The following is a 17637-nucleotide window of genomic DNA, read 5'->3' on the forward strand; positions in this document are numbered from 1 at the left end:
CTTAATGGTGAGATATAAAATGTGAACTCATACCGTGGAATGAAAGTCCCCAAATGGTCCCATTTCAGATTGAAACATATGGATTATCTCTCCAGCAAATAACCCTGGTAACTATGCTGATATTGTAAGATTACAGCAATCAAGTGACTTTCTACAAAAACATGGCTTCACAGATAAATCTCTGCTGTTTTGGGCCAGAACTTTGTAAGAATAGTTTTTTAGTTGTTGTGGTTTGTCACCCATTCATAGTTGGTCCAGAAAATAGACCCCTTCAGGTTTGGATCCGAACCAAGAGAAAAAACATAAGAGGAAAGTTTGGATGTAAAGATTTTAATCAAATTCCTTTGCTCCTTCACACGCACTCTCCCTTCTCTGAAAGGGAGATGCTCAAATAAATTGGTTAGTCTCTAAGGTGCCACAAGTACTCCTTTTCTTTTTGCGAATACAGACTAACACGGCTGTTACTCTGATCCCTTCTCTGAAACCCATAGATGTTCAGATTCAAGTTTTTGTTCTGGCTCAGCTCTACTAATAACATTTATTAATACAGAATGTGTTTTATAAATCAAATATTCTTGTCACAGTTTTTGCAGCTTTGTATTTAATTCTGCTTGGGCAAGACAGTTTAGTCAGTTTCACATTTGGGTTGTCATGAACTTCACATAGTGCTGGTTGTTTTAAACCTTCCCTGCAGTGCTGGAAAACAAAACAACTCCCCTTCCCTCCCCTGAGCTGCAGGCACGTGCTTTCTCTTTCTTTGATCTATTTAAACAAAACATTCAGGATAATATCTATTCTCAGGTAGAGTGAAATACAGAATCAACATTATGGGCCTAAGCTATGTGCCTGTGTCCTTTAATTTTTCTGGACTGTTTCTTGGATCACATTGCATCGTCAATATCTTTTGGAGATTGGGTGGAATTAGGGTATATCTGCTTAATAGGAATCAATAAGTACTTGGAAACTGTAGGCCATATAGCACAGGCATTTGCATTAATGTAATTGACTGCAGCTACTGTTGGTCAGCTGTAACTGACTTTGCAGCATTGCTGGGCAATAAAACAAAGGAACATTATGGTAACACTAAAAAAAAATAGACACTTACATTTTTCACAAAAAGAGTATTTTATCATAAGATGTTAACAGTAGAGTGCTCCTGAGGTCCAGAGCTAGTATATTTGGTCCACAACACATCACACAGTAACTAGCACAACGGGGCCCTGACTTCTAGGCATTACTTTAACACAGATAAATAATAATAATAGTGCTGACCTGGAGAAAGAGAATGAAGGGGAAAGGCAAACTTGTTGGTGACACAAAATTAGTTAATTAGTCAAAAGCAGGGCGAATGATAAAGACTTGCAGAGAGACCAAGTGAAACTAGGTAACTAAACAACATGACTTTCAGCGCTAAAACTTTAGTTGTTCAGGGGTGTGAAAAAACACCCCTCTGAGCAACCAAAGTTTTAGCGCCGAAAAGCACCAGTATAGACAGCGCTTTATCGTCGGGAGCTGTTCGGGGTGGAGTTTTTTTATCGCTGTGAGAACTCTACCCCGGCGGTAAAGCGTGTCTACGCTGCCGCGCCATAATATGGGCAGTGTAGACATACCTTAGAGACACAGGTGGCTCCTGAACTAGCTGTGACCTTTCAGGAAAACTATTCAGGCATCATGATGGACAGTGAAGAAGTCATTAGGGTGCATTAAGAGGAGAATGGAAAATGTTATCCCTTTATATAGATTAACTCATTTGGAATGCTGTGTTTTGTTTTGGTCCTCCTCTCTGAAAGGAGAACTGGAAAAACTTTGGAAGGAAAGAATTAAATCAAGTGGACATAAGGCAAGGATAACTGGAGAAGAGGAAAGGAGGAGGCAGGTAATGTGAAGAGCTTACCAGGCTAAAAAGATTAGGACTCTTTTTTGCAAGGATTAAGCAGAGGTGTGATAAAGGTACATATACTCTTCCATACTACCAGAATAAAAAGGCTCCAAATGATAAGGAAACAAATTTCCATACTGTGACTAACCCATGAAACTCCTTGTTGCAGAGTATTAAGATAAATGGCATGATAATTGTATTGGTTTGGGTGGGTTTTTTTGTTTTTGTCTTTTGTTTTTTTTCAAGAAACCATCACTACATGAATAAAAATAGCAAATAGCACCTGCAGATGAGCCAGGATAAAATTCCAATTGGTATCAACTATACTTTCATATAGGGTTTTTATTCTTTTACATTCTTGTGTGTGTGTAGAGGATGAGGTTATAAGGAGGTTACTTCACGTCCCCATAAACCCTGAAGACCCCCACTGGAAATAAGATGCAAATTTTTAGCAGTGAGGGTAATTAACTGTTAGAACAATATACTAATGGTTATGGTGGATTATTCAACACTGAAAATGTGTAAATCAAGATTGGATATATTTTTAAAAGATATGCTCTGGCTCAGACTTGAGTGAATTCAGGGAAGTTCTATGGCCTGCGTTCTAGAGGAAGTCAGACTCGATGACCACAGTGGTTCTTTATGGCCTTCCTTATGAATTGCTCTATTTAGCACCCTCCTCTCTTCAATGTTGTATATCCATCTTTCTGTCTTGAGAGGACTGGCTGGGAATGCTCAGCGCCATTCCTCAGTTGTCTGGAGGGATTGATGTTAAGTGACATGCGACATGCCCTTTCACCTTCTCCAAGGGTTCAGTACATGGCTCCTGCAGCACACTCTGGCCAGCTCTCCTGTGTGATAGTACAGAGCCTGGGACTGATCTCCAGGGGGTTGTCCTTTCCCTCAGTGTCGCAGCCAAATCTTTCCATTGTGAAGGGTGTTTTGACATGCTCGTTCGATTTGGGCAATACGAATTGCGTTGGGAAAATACTGGGTGCAGGGAAGCTGCTCAAGAGTAATCTGTTTACAGAGGTGGGGGGTGGGCAGTGGAGTTCCAAACATCATGTTCTCGTTCGAATCAGAAGCTTTAAGCAGACAATGAATATGCTCAAAGAATGGCAGGCTTTATTGCAAAGTCCAGAGTTTGCTGGGCTATTGTAAGAGCTTCAATATGTGATTATCAGAGTTGTCAGTAGAAAAACACATGCAAGGCACAGTTTAAGCCTTCAGAGACAAGCTGTATTCCAGGTAGTCCCCAGCACCAGAAGTACTGTTAGAAGTTCACTGACAATGGAATGCTGACATTTTAATTGTTTCTTTTGCCGTGAAAAGATGAAGATGGAATGTTTGTGCTGCTCAGCGAGAGCTGTCAAATGAGATGACGATAGGTTTTTAAAAATTTCTTCTGTGTCTGCATTACATACCAAACCGGTGGGTACGTGCATAAATATAACTAATATAAATATGGCATTCAGCATTTTTCCAGGAGCTGCTGTGGCTTCAAAGTGTCTTATGAACATTCCCACCCTCACCTGTCCCAAAACCAAAACATGGCTAACAAGCCTTGTCTGAAAATCCTTGGGTATCCAGGAGTTTTTATAACCTCTCACTGCTGGCTCCAAAGTGCTGAGCCGTGGCTGCTGCTTTCTTATGACTAGGGTTATCCTGTTTCAGGTTCCCAAAAAGAGGACACTGCTGGATGGGGGGAGCAGAGGGGGAGCTGGAGGGAGGGTACAGTTGGGGGGGTGTTGGAGGGGTGTGTGTGTGTGTACTGGATAGGGGTACCTCAGGGGTGCTGGAAGGGGTACCTGCGGCCTCACCCTTGAGGTGGGGGGGCAGTGTTGCTCCCTGTCACGGTGGCAGTGGCTGGCGCAGACTTGGGATGCAGCAACAGCCATCAGTCAGCACCTCCCTGTGGGGCTCTCTTCTCTCCCCAGCGCTGGGAGCCGGGGTCTGGGTGGGCCGGATCCAGCTGCTGTGGCTGCAGGGGAGGGACCAATCAGGGCGCAGAGACTGCTCTTTCTCAGCTGCAACATCTGTTCCTCAAAAATCACAGACACTGCCTCTTATTCGAAAAATCCACCTGGATAGAGGGCAGAGGATCAAAAAAAGGGGCGATGTCGGGGGGGGAACCCGGACATATGGTAACCCTGCTAATGAGTGGAATTTCAAGCTTAAAGATTTACTGCAGAGAGAGACCATGGGCTGGATCCCTCCTACAGTCAGTAGGCAGTGACCTAGCTAAGGGGGAGGGAACAAAACCTGGGGCCGGTTTTGTTCAATATCTTCATAAATGATCTGGAGGATGGTGTGGATTGCACTCTCAGCAAATTTGCGGATGATACTAAACTGGGAGGAGTGGTAGATACGCTGGAGGGCAGGGATAGGATACAGAGGGACCTAGACAAATTGGAGGATTGGGCCAAAAGAAATCTGATGAGGTTCAATAAGGATAAGTGCAGGGTCCTGCACTTAGGACGGAAGAACCCAATGTACAGCTACAGACTAGGGACTGAATGGCTAGGCAGCAGTTCTGCGGAAAAGGACCTAGGGGTGACAGTGGACGAGAAGCTGGATATGAGTCAGCAGTGTGCCCTTGTTGCCAAGAAAGCCAATGGCATTTTGGGATGTATAAGTAGGGGCATAGCGAGCAGATCGAGGGACGTGATCGTCCCCCTCTATTCGACATTGGTGAGGCCTCATCTGGAGTACTGTGTCCAGTTTTGGGCCCCACACTACAAGAAGGATGTGGATAAATTGGAGAGAGTCCAGCGAAGGGCAACAAAAATGATTAGGGGTCTGGAACACATGACTTATGAGGAGAGGCTGAGGGAACTGGGATTGTTTAGTCTGCAGAAGAGGAGAATGAGGGGGGATTTGATAGCTGCTTTCAACTACCTGAGAGGTGGTTCCAGACTATTCTCAGTGGTAGAAGAGGACAGGACAAGGAGTAATGGTCTCAAGTTGCAGTGGGGGAGGTTTAGGTTGGATAGTAGGAAAAACTTTTTCACTAGGAGGGTGGTGAAACACTGGAATGTGTTACCGAGGGAGGTGGTAGAATCTCCTTCCTTAGAAGTTTTTAAGGTCAGGCTTGACAAAGCTCTGGCTGGGATGATTTAATTGGGGATTGGTCCTGCTTTGAGCAGGGGGTTGGACTAGATGACCTCCTGAGGTCCCTTCCAACCCTGATATTCTATGATTCTATGAAATCTCCTTGAGGCTCCTGTTGTGTAGAATCGCCTCGGTTGTTCTGTTGCAGAGGTGGGGTTTCCCCCCACCTAGAATTTGCTGCTAGGCTGGCCCTGAGCCCACGATGGTCTCTAAGGATCTCTGCCTGCATTGAGGCCCCCTGCACATGCTGCCTGGCAGCAGGCTCCAGGGGAGTCGTACTACCAAGGACTCCCCCAGGAGCTCTTCCTGCCTGTAAAGGGGAAATCGATGTTGCAGAAAAGGCTCCATGGTAAAGCAGTAGGTGTATTATCTTTCCTAGGAGATCTCCGTGGGGGTAGGTAGGGGATATATCCCTGTAGATATCTTCTTGGGGCCCTATGTAGCAGGGAGGGAGACTGTACTGTGAAGGCATCTGAGTTCCTCTTCTCTGCAGGAGGGGAGAGCGTCATGTGTGCAGCATCCCCTCCATCTTGAGATCTTGGGGCCATGCTGTGTGTGGCCCTATATTAGGTCAGGGTGTGGATTTGCTGTGACTTAAAGCTAGCGCTGAGTTCTGTGTAGTTACTCTGGATTGATGCTACTGTAGCTCAGCTCAAGGAGCTCTGGAAGGCATTGAAAAAGCACTTCAGTGTGCCTGGGCATCTTCAAGTGACCCGCTCTAGAGCGGTGGTGCTCGGAACCAGAACCAACAACAAGAATTTCAAAAAGCAAATAACACTTACACTCCACTTCTGTTTCCTGGTCCGTATGTCTCTCTTCAAATCAAGTGTAACGTTTTACACAGAGCCCTCCCTATTTTGGAGTGCTGTGTTATCAGCTTTCCAAGATTACCCTGCTACGAACATGAACTGCAGACTGACTCCTTTGGGGATGTGTGGCAAGCTGCCTGGAGAATGTTTTATATAAATTCTGAACTAAAATATAAAAGAAAATGTGCTTGGGGTGGGAGCTGCTAAGGTTCAGCAGCAGTGGATAAAACAGAAAAGATTCTGCTTCAAGCGTGCTGTGCATACAGTGTTTGCCCAGCTTGTGGTGAAGCAGCCAACTTCCTGAAAGCTATTTTAGGCTGTGTCTAATCTATCCATTGTAGGTATTTCCAAGGCCTCATCACCTGCTATCTAAGTACTGTCTGCTTGCTAACAGCACAGAGTGTTTTGTATTCAGTAAAAATGCAATGTGTAGAAAAGAATTTGTCAGCACAGATCTTTCCCCACCTACCTCTTGAATAGTGCTTTGATTTGAGTGATGAGAATATAATAACTAAGGAGGAATTGAAGTCTGTGTGCTCTGGGGTCACAGATGCACAAACAGGAATTTTGAAAGTTCAATTCCTCCCTCAGTCCAAACCAATTTATAATGACCTTTTTGTTTGTTTGTTTTTTTTAAACTCATTGGTGGCATTCTTTGCAAATGTGGCTTCCTGTTTTATAAACCCTGTAATTCATTGGTAATGACTCTCGGTAAGTAGTCAGTTATATTGAGAAACTTCTTATACCTACAACAAAAAGATTAAAAGAAATGCTCCCAGCGCTTTAGCATGCATAAGCAGGTGGTTAGTAGTTGCCTAGCTACTAAAGACCTGCATTAGGCTTCCATTTAGGGAAGTAGTGCTGAATGTATAATCTCAGCCAGTTTTTCTTCCTTCTCGGGTAAACTTGATCTCAAACTAAACAAACATTTAATTTAATGCAGTGTTTCAGTATCAGGATTGTTTTCAGTTTAAAATAGCCCATTTACTCTGAGTTTATTTGCTAAAGATAGGAAATTGCTGTGTTTTTACACACACTCAAATATTTTTATAAGCTTTTGGGATGATAGGACACATGGTTGCATTTCATTTAATGACCCAGTAAACTGAAATGTATAGATTATTAATGATTTTTTTATTGAATATTCCTAGGCACCAAAAAAAAAAAAGCCATCAAAATGGAGTTAAGTTTGAAAGTACATATTAGCATGTCTGAGACCCGAATGTGAAAGTCCTTACAAGAATGTTGTAGACACTACAAAACGTACATTGGAAAAACAGGAAATTCTGAATGAGATTTAAACATAAACCTTTTGTACCTTCCAGGGAGAGGAAGGGAATCAGGTTGGAAGTTAAAAGGAGAACAAAGGGAGGCACAATGTTACTCCCACCTTTCATGTTACTTTCATTGTCAGATATTCCCATGTTATATATCTATCTATCTATCTCATCCATTCATTTTTTCCCCAGATGTTAAACCATCTAACATTTTGGTAAACTCTAGAGGTGAAATCAAGCTTTGTGATTTTGGTGTCAGTGGACAACTGATAGATTCAATGGCAAACTCGTTCGTGGGGACACGGTCCTACATGTCAGTAAGTATAGCTCTTTTAACTTTGAGTTTACTATGCATTGTGTTATAGTTTTCGGTGATCAGACAAGAAACCACTGCTGCCATCATTACAGTAATTTACAATTATTACTCACTGCCTCACTGAAGTATTCAAGTGTCGCATCAAAGTTCAAAAGTGGATTTGTTGCAGTGCATGACTGATGACTTGGAGTCTTCTAACATTGTAAAAGAGATGCTGATGCAACTGCATTGCAAAAGCCAATGAGCTAATGCTTTTGGGTTTTGTGTACATGCATTTCCAAAAAAGTGTGCAGAGCTTGTTCTCCTTACACAAGTCTTTGTCCCTATCCCAGCCCCCAAAATTTCTCACTGTTGCTACAATTGCGAGCCTAGGCAAGATGCTGTCTACACAAGCGCTTCTACCATTGCTATCACAGGGTGAGTTAAACCAGTTATAGCAACAGAGGGAAACTTTAGGGGGAAAAGGTTAATGTAGACCAGGCTTAGTGGCTAGTGTGAGACTACTTTAGTGGGTGTTCTCTTTTGAAAACTAGTATTCAGGAATAAAGTGCTATTTAAAGAAGCACTGTGTATCATGTGGCAACCAGCACGAACATGAATTGTGGTTCCCTTTCTCTCTAATGTATGACGGTACTTTTCAATTTAATGCAGATTCTATTAACTCATAAAGCTAGGGCTTTCAGAATTTCTTCTAAAAAAAGAAAGGAGTACTTGTGGCACCTTAGAGACGAACAAAGAACAAATTGATTTGAGCATAAGCTTTCGTGCATCCGATGAAGTGAGCTGTAGCTCACGAAAGCTTATGCTCAAATCAATTTGTTCGTCTCTCAGGTGCCACAAGTACTCTTTTTTTTTTTTTTTTCTTTTTTTTTGCGGATACAGACTAACACGGCTGCTACTCTGAAACCTGAGAGTTTCTTCTGTAGCTATGAAATTGAGCCTGGACCTAAAAACAAAGGGGGGGAAAAGGTATACTGCTCATTCTACTCAGAATGGATCCTACTTTTCAGGACACTATCTTCTCCATTTGTCATCTGAGGTGGGTGTCAGATTAGGAGTGAACCAGCAATTTACGTTGCAAACTTGAGCTTTGTGGGTTCTGTTAAACAGCAAAACATTGTCACAGCTCCTCGTTTTTTGCCCCTGACTCTGGTGTTCTTGTTTTTATTTTTCTTCTGATCAGGAACAAAGTGTTGCATAGCTTCAGTTTCCAGTGACACGTCACTTCCACAGGTTGAAGGTCTAGGTCGGTCCCATGGCATTGTATTTCAAAGATCAAATCATGGTGGTGAATCTGTTTGTTCTCTGCAGTAGTGTTTGAAGTTCATTCTTTTGCAGGCAATTACTGATATTGCTCAGTGTCTCTCTTAGCGCTGTTTTTCAAACTACGGCGAAAACGCTTTGCTGGACCATGATAATTTTGCAGGCAACATCTGATTTTGATGTCTCAATACAGTGAGATTAGCTTGGAGCTATTTTCTGTCTCCTGTCCACTATACACTGTTCTGATGCACTTACTGCCATATAGGTCATTTTCATGCTGCCTTCTACTTCTCATTCATTCACTTTTGTTTTTCATCTAATACTCTTGCAAACTGTAGAATTTATCCCCTTTTGGAGTGGCTTCCTTGCTGCCCAAAATCTGGTAGTTATTCTAAAAGGGCTTTGGCTCCAACTCAGGTGGGACATTGGAGAAGGTCTAAGTATGAACTTGCAGAAATAGTATGTGATTGATAAAACACCAATTACACTTGTTATAGTGGTTCACAGTTGTCATTGGTTGAAGGGTTTAATGGCTATAGACCACTCTGACATCCTATAGGAATATCAGACTGTAAAACTCAGTTTTCAAGGTATGAATGCCTAAATGTGTTCATTAGAGTCTTTGATCTTCGGGAGAACTTGAGGCTCAATAAAGGGGGGCGGGGGGAAGGGCAAAATGAAGTTTTGTATTGAGCCTTCTCAAAGAAAAACATATATGGGAACCATGTGGACTATTTTATATGCTAGAACTACAAGAGGGAGTGTGTTTTCAGTCTTTACCACTGTTTTTGTTGTTGTTGTGTTTTTGGCCACACAATACTAATAAAGCAAGTGCAGTAACTGACTGTATATTTCAGTCTGTGTTTTTCACTTTATACACTGTTTTCATGGACATCTTGAGAACCTTTTCAAGTGATTTTTTTGTTGGAATGGCTGGACTAGTTAGAGTGTGACTGTACCTGAAATACATGTTTCATTTCCCCAATGTGCGATTCAATTTAAAAAAACAAAACCATATTTGTAGCTTATGATGTGCCATCTGTTAGAGATGCTCCTACCTACATACTTCCCACTTGCTGAAAGGATAGGTTGGCATGAGTGTGTACACCATGTATACTGCATTTTTAATCTTTACATGAGATTTTTTTTCTCTTTGTCCTTTCTGTGTTCTAATCTTTTCTAAGCAGAACACAATCCCAATAACGTTACATTTCCACATTTGAATGGTTTTGTATGTGCCCATCCCACATGGAAACTATTTGAAATATTTTCTTACTTTGTTTTTATACTTGTCAATAAAGCACTCCAGGAAACTTACACACACTACTTTTACAAGCTGAACATATGTTTGAATAGCACGGACTCTCACTTTTGAAAAACCTTTTAAATAATTTAAATGTTTTCTTCAGAAGTAAAATAAGTATTTTGAAAAAGAAACATCTGAAATTGGCGTTTATTGTTGCGTAATAAGTACATTCTCCACATTGATAAGTATTTCCTTTTATTTAAAAGTACTTAGTTGAGTCATTGAAATTGTTCTTTTTGTTAAGAACAAATATTTTTAAAAGGTATTTTAATACTCATGAGCAAATGCTAACTGTTTGCCTATTCAAGGAACTACAGGAGCTGTGGTAAACATTTCACCTCTCCTGAATCATGCTATACAGCCTGCAGTTGGCATATTATTCCTTTGAAATACAGTGAATAGATACACACCAATGTGTTGGAGCCCCAGTTTCATTGCATCACAGGAAAGTTGGCCTTTTACAGGGTTTGGGATCCAGCTTCTGTTCTGTGCCTAGTTTCTGCCCAGAGCAGAGGCATTCTGGGACTATAATTCTCATGGTATGGGAACCGTGAGCTGTGCAACAGTGCAATGGAAACCCAAGTGGAATTTAAGGCTTTCGCAAAATGCACTACTGCACAGTCTACAGTTTCCATGTGCCCTCGAGAGCAAAGGCAGGAGAGGTAATATCTTTTATTGGACCAATTTCTGTTGGTGATAGAGACAAGCTTTTTGAGCTTACACAGAGCTCTTCGTCAGGCCTGGAGAGCTGTCCGTTTCAGAACGTCTGTCTTCTGGACAGAAATCTGACGTAGGTAGAGGCTGGACCTTGAACCTCGTTAAAAGACAGGCTTGCCTTGTGACATTTAGAAAATCTTTAAAGTCTTTCTTTCTTTTTCTTTCTTTCTTTCTTTTTCTTTCTTTCTTTCTTTTTCTTTTTTTCTTTTTTCTTTCTTTCTTTTTTCTTTCTTTCTCTTTCTTTCTCTCTCTCTCTTTCTTTCTTGTCCCAAAATAACTTTTATTTTCTTATTTTTCAGTTTACATGTGAGTTTCAGTAATGAATTCTGTTGCAATACTAAGATACTAGCTCAAACACTAGTATTTTCTGTTGCAAAAAGTAGTAAATTACCATTAACAAAATGTTTTAAACACTTCATTAAAGGTACATTTGTATAAATTTAACTGATTTGGGTATCTGACTTGTGCTACTGACGGTTAATGATTCAATATTTATTTTAAAATTGTGATTAAATTGTAATGATGGTCTTTAATTGTTAAAGATCAAAGTACCTGAGGTTTAAGGAACTGATGGGAGTTCAGATTCCATACACTTTAAAAAAGTCAATTATGGAGTCCCTGACTGCCATAACGATTTTTTAAAAAGTCATATTCATATGCTCAAGTGTTTGTTTATTTTATCCATCACTCTTTCCAGGTTATTGCAGTGTGTGATTTTCTTACCTCTTACAGTGTTTTGCCTTTTTTCTTTTTTTGTAGCCGGAAAGACTCCAAGGTACTCATTATTCAGTGCAGTCAGACATCTGGAGTATGGGATTGTCACTGGTAGAAATGGCCATTGGCAGATACCCAATTCCCCCTCCTGATTCCAAGGAGCTGGAGCTGATGTTTGGCTGCCCTGTAGAGGGAGACTCTCCAGTTTCTGAGACTTCACCCAGGCAAAGAACACCTGGCCGACCAATGAGCTGTAAGTGCCTGATGCAGTGTAGCATGTGAAAGTTGGATGGGTTTGATGGGAGGAATACATAGCCCAAAGGTGCGGTGGGACGGGGAATAAGAGGGAAAGCCAGATTCACACTGTTCCCTTCCAGCTTCATGGAGCTCCCAGCAAAAAGCTATTAGAACTTTGCTGCCTTTGTCAAGCAGACCTGTGCTTGTACCCTTCCCCAATGGGTCAATGTGTTTGAAAGAGCAAAACTGTAGTATTGTCAGACTGAATGTATTTCTACCTTATTTTACAAATAGTCTGGTTTATTTTTTAATATATTTCATCCATTTGTAGCCTATGGACCAGACAGCAGGCCTCCAATGGCAATCTTTGAACTTCTGGACTACATCGTCAATGAGGTAAACAGCTGTTTACATCTATCAGAACTCCCTTTTAAACTGTTAATTCAAGATTTTGGGGTCCATATTGAAGGTGGTTTTGTTTTTTTTAGTGTATATTGTAAAACAAGCCTCTTAGCTCTCTTTAAAAACACAGTGGACCAAACTCATCCCTGGTGCAAATGCACTGGCTTGAATGAAGTTACTAGAGCTCCACCTGATCACAATCTGCAAAAATGGTCTGCGGATATCCACAGATATAAAGCTGATACCCATGGATTTGCAGGGCTCTCGAAGTTACACATGGGATACGTTTGGCGTAATCTATTGCAACCGAAGATCAGCCTTTAAATAGGTCTGTGGCTTTCCAATGACACGTGGTTAGAGAGGGTGGCAGAGAGTAATATCAAGTGCCTGCTTAACTATCCCTGTCTTTGTTTTACTGGTATAGTTGTTGTATCTCTAAATAGAGTTTAGTTACAATCTAATATTGTGTCAGTTTTGAAGTGTGGTTTTGTGTTTTAGGACAAAAATGCCTGTTAAAACTTGTTACCAAGATTTTCACTGAATTCCCCAACTACAGCTAAATTCACATAATTCCAGTGCTTGTCTTTATTGCATCTTCTTCTATGTGCTGGCAAGGGCTGACCTGCCATAAAGAACAAGAGAAATCCCAGTACCAAGGGATCAACAAACTACTAACTACTAAAGTCAAATAAATTAAATATGATTACCGATGATTCATGTATAGGCATTGCTAGGACACTCATAATTACCGGTCAGCATTGATGTTTGGTTCTCCTTGAGTACTAGATTTTACCTGGGTTACTGTTACGCTACTGCAGGGGTTCTCAAACTGGGGTTCAGGACCCCTCAGGGCGTCACGAGGTTATTACATGGGGGGGTCACGAGCTGTCAGCCTCCACCCCAAACCCTGCTTTGCCTCCAGCATTTATAGTGGTGGTACAAATTAAAAACACTTTTATATATTTAAGGGGGGTCGGACTCAGAGGCTTGCTCTGTGAAAGGGGTCACCAGTACAAAAGTTTGAGAACCACTGTGCTACTGCATCTGTTTCTAAAAGACAGAACTCCTCTCATGCTCTTATTTCAGAGAGCTTTACAATACCTCTCCTTGGGTCAGTCGAGCAGATTTAACAGTGGGTATCGTTGCGGAATCTTACACTTTGGACTGAAAATGAAGATGTTAAAACATAAAGGCTGATATTTCGCTTAAGCTCTTATTCCTAGCTGCACTGAATCTTCAGACACTGGGACAGAGAGAGGCATTATTATGGATACAAATGAAAATGTGTGTGTGTGTGTACACACTTGCATTTTCATCATCCTCACGTTTAAAATGGCTTCTGTCTTTTATAAGCATTTACTGATGATTCATGTGTGTAATCCATGAGCAATAAATATATATAAATATAAAAGTTTCAAAATCTGACTTGCTGCCAAGTCCATGTCCCTTGCAAACACTTCTCATTCTATAGTAAATGTGATTGCACATGCATTTCCATGGAAACACTAAGTATATGTTTTCATTCTTGAAATACAGCTGGTTTTGGCTTTCTTAATACATTAAGGCCCTGACTGTGCAAACACTTACACACATGAGTAACTGTGTGCATAAGAGTAGGCCCATTGAGTTCAATAGGGCTACTCATGTGCATTAAATTACTCACTAGTTTAAGTGTGTAGATTTAACTCTAATCCAGTAGTTAACAACATGGAGGAAAAGGCAGTGTCTACTCACCTTTACATAAAATAACTCTTGTCTTACCAAAATGCTTCGATTTTAACTAATGATTTTTAATTCAGAACCTGACGACACATTCTCTGTGGCAGGATATTTAAATTAGGCTACAAATATTATGCAAATAAAGATATGTAAATGGCCTCTCCCCCCACCACCACTAGATGATGGCAATGTATACAAATCGAATTATACAGTACATACTTGCTGTAAGGCTGTTTGAAGCCCTCATTGTTGGCAGCTATACATAGAAAAATTTAATGTGAACTGGGCATGGTGCTTAGCAGCATCTGGGTCCATCATCGGCAGCTAAAATTTCCAGAGAAGGGAACTGCGGTGAGGAGCATATAGCTAACATGCAACATTACAGTGTTAATTTGTAACTTTTTAAAAACAGACTCTTCCTTCTGTTTAGTAATGCAGATGGGAGTGCTTTCTTCTTTTAATAAAGATGCTCAATAAGTTAAGATTGGACTGTGGCATTGAATCACTGCCTATCATTAGGGACAGCTGGGAGTAAGCCCTACCCTAGCAAGAGACTCAGGAAGCCTCTGGTTAAATGTGTCACATGGACTCATCCTAGGCAGGGTTAGAAAACACAGAACTTAAAATGGCAGCATCTTATCTATCTGAGCGCTCCTCCTTTGGCTGCCATCAGCGGAGCTGTACCAGCTGTGGCAACAGTAGGAAGTGTGAGGGAAGAATCCTAGTGTAAGCGGGTGCAACTTGCAGTTTGTATAATACACAATATGGTAACGTTTTCCCTTAGGCTAGCTGTCACCTGAGCACCTATAGTTCAGCTATTGCTAATGCCATTCCAAAAACTGGCCAGTGTTGATTGTGAAGTGTAGTAGGATAGGTTTCCTCTCTGAAATCACATGTCAGTGTATCTAATCTCCACTGGTCTGAAAGCAAGAGTCATCTTGTCCTTGTTCCAACGCCTCAGCCCTGAAGGATAGCATGGATAGTGTTGCTGTTACACCACTGGGCCCAACAAGCTATATACAGACTTATAACACAAAAATAATCAACCCCTTGAGATGTGAGAGCATCACTCATTCCTTTTGCTTTAATCTACCATTGATTTCATTTCCAGCCTCCTCCAAAATTGCCCAGTGGCGTTTTCAGCCCTGAATTTCAAGATTTTGTGAACAAATGGTGAGTGTTTTATGAGGTGGTTAAGCTTCAAGGGGACCATATTTGGAACATTAGTTTTGCTTTTAGTCAGAAAATGTATTTGCTTCAAAAGGATCCCAAAGCAAAGAGATTAGTAGTTTCTCCAGATGTGAACGTTGCTACTTTGTGGAGCTGTGAACAAATGTTTTCACATAGTCAGGACTCAGTGGTCTTTATGTAATGTTACCTGCAAAAGGGAATACAGTACAAACTTGGGGCCTGATCCTGTAAATTCTTACTGCTGGGTGTAGTGCTTACAGCCATAAGTAATTCTATTGAAGGTGTGCAGGTTAGGAAGCACTTATACCCAGTAGGTACGGTTGCAGAATCAGGTACTGAATCATCCACACTTTTAGTACTTGGTCCTGTCTCCCCACAGTGATGATTTACACTAGAACTTTCCCCAGTTATCCAAAATTTGTGGCCACTTCAATAATCAAACTTGTAGTGAACAGGGTGTTTTCTATGTGGATTCAATTCCTATGGAAATTTTATGCCTGAAAAATTGTTTAATTTTTACCTTATATTTAACAAACCCGGAATCTTATTTCTTGGTTCCTGGGGCTGAGGCGTCTTGACTAACCGGAGCTGCAGCATTTTCAGCTCCCAAGGGGAGTAGGGGACATTGACAAAACACACAGTGCCAGCCAGCAGCCCCTTCCAGCTGGGAGGCTCAAAAGGAGTTGCTCTTGCTCCTCCTCAGTCAGAAGGATGATGTTTGGGGAAGGGATTTTCAGGCCTGGAAACATCCATATTTTGCACACTGAAAATTCAGTTTAACACACAAATCATAGGAATCCTTGCCAGCTGGGTTCCTGTCATGTATTCCTGCCCCCCACAAGAAACACATAAAGCACAACGCCTGGGATAATTTCATATATGAAGTTACAGCCTTGAGATAATTTTACTACCCATTTATGAATACCTAAAAAAAGGTAATTGCTTAGACCCTTAAATGTATAATCAGTGGGAATTGCACCACTATAATGCTTAGGGGTGCGGTAAGAAAAACTTATCTAGGACACTGAAAAGTTGATCAGTACAACCTGCTGGTAAAGCCTGTCTTTTACAAGAGAAAATTACTCAATACCTTTGACATTTTTTATTACCATGTTATGTTTTTTTTTTTTCAGCTTAATAAAAAATCCAGCAGAGAGAGCAGATTTGAAGCAACTCATGGTGAGTGAAAGCTCTTTGCTCAGTTATTAAGAGATTCTGGTCCTTATTAGATAACCCAGTACTGTAGCTCTATGCAGTTTGGTCCTTTAGAAGAGCCCAGGTAGAATTCTCAGCTCACCTGAGCAAAGAAGGAGGCAAAGACTGGTGTAAGCCATCTTTTCACTTGTTGCGACCCTGTGACCAGCACCCTGTGACCAGCACTTGTTGCGACCCTGTGACTGGCTCCTAGCACAAGTTAGTTTGAACAGTCTCTTAGAGAAAATTCTGCCAGCCTGGGATTGGTGGATTGCATCAGGTTCCAGCTCTATTCCTTCCTGCCCCAAGAACAGCCCCCCTGGGCCAGGAAGAGTTGACATAAAAGGTGGCCATTCCAGGATTCTCCCACATGGCAAGAATCCTCAGCTACCCTATAAAGGCAGCTTTAAGGTCACTGCACTATTCTAGTGGTTCACTGTGACCTTAGCAGGACTGAGGATCCAGCTAGTTGTTTTAGGTCCTTAATTTGCGTAATGATAGGTTCTGTCTTTTTTTTTTTTTTTTTTTTAAAACCACTATCTTAATAGAAACATCTTTCTGATATTTGTTAATTACAATGAGGACAGATTATTCACCTCTTAAACTTCCCTTTCACTATTTAAATGAGCTGCAGACAGAACAGTCTCTGTGCTTTAATTTAGTAATTAAATTTATAAAATATATTGCAAAAAGAAAAGGAGTACTTGTGGCACCTTAGAGACTAACAAATGTATTTGAGCATAAGCTTTTGTGAGCTGCAGCTCACTTCATCGGATGCATGCAGTGAAAAATACAGTGGGGAGAATTATACACATAGAGAACATGAATCAATGGGTGTTACCATACACACTGTAAGGAGAAAGAAAAGGAGTACTTGTGGCACCTTAGAGACTAACCAATTTATTTGAGCATAAGCTTTCCTGAGCTACAGCTCACGAAGCTCATGCTCAGATAAATTGGTTAGTCTCTAAGGTGCCACAAGTACTCCTTTTCCTTTTGCGAATAGACTAACAGGGCTGTTACTCTGAAACTGTAAGGAGAGTGATCACTTAAGGGGAGGTATTACCAGCAAGGGGGGGGGGGGGGGGAAACCTTTTGTAGTGATAATCAAGTGGGCCATTTCCAATCTTGTCAACTGCTGGAAATGGCCCACCTTCATTATCACTACAAAAGGTCGTCGTGTCCCCCCCCCCCCCCCCATAGCTCACCTTAAGTGATCACTCTGGTTACAGTGTGTATGGTAACACCCATTGTTTCATGTTCTCTATGTATATAAATCTCCCCACTGTATTTTCCACTGAATGCATCCGATGAAGTGAGCTGTAGCTCACAAAAGCTTATGCTCAAATAAATTGGGTAGTCTCTAAGGTGCCACAAGTCCTCCTGTTCTTTTTGCGAATACAGACTAACACGGCCGCTACTCTGAAACCTAAAATATATTGGTTATCTTCAGAGGAAGAGACAGTAAGTCCATGTTCCTTTATTGTGGCTTATCATCTGTT

At 41.2% G+C, this 17637-nt stretch overlaps 1 protein-coding gene across 5 annotated transcripts in view; it reads left to right on the forward strand.

Moving 5' to 3' along the window:
* Nucleotides 1-17637, forward strand: part of MAP2K1 (mitogen-activated protein kinase kinase 1) — a 65807-nt gene that overhangs the window by 46568 nt on the left and 1602 nt on the right. For all 5 annotated transcript variants that reach the window (XM_073304394.1, XM_073304395.2, XM_078854681.1 and 2 more), the window contains 5 exons: nucleotides 7269-7393; nucleotides 11438-11645; nucleotides 11961-12025; nucleotides 14862-14923; nucleotides 16075-16120. In XM_073304394.1, coding sequence (XP_073160495.1) covers nucleotides 7269-7393; nucleotides 11438-11645; nucleotides 11961-12025; nucleotides 14862-14923; nucleotides 16075-16120 — 506 coding nt within the window. The remainder of the gene's footprint in view (nucleotides 1-7268; nucleotides 7394-11437; nucleotides 11646-11960; nucleotides 12026-14861; nucleotides 14924-16074; nucleotides 16121-17637) is intronic.

This window comes from Lepidochelys kempii, chromosome 10, assembly GCF_965140285.1.
Source record: "Lepidochelys kempii isolate rLepKem1 chromosome 10, rLepKem1.hap1, whole genome shotgun sequence".
Classification (NCBI taxonomy): Eukaryota; Metazoa; Chordata; order Testudines; family Cheloniidae; genus Lepidochelys; species Lepidochelys kempii.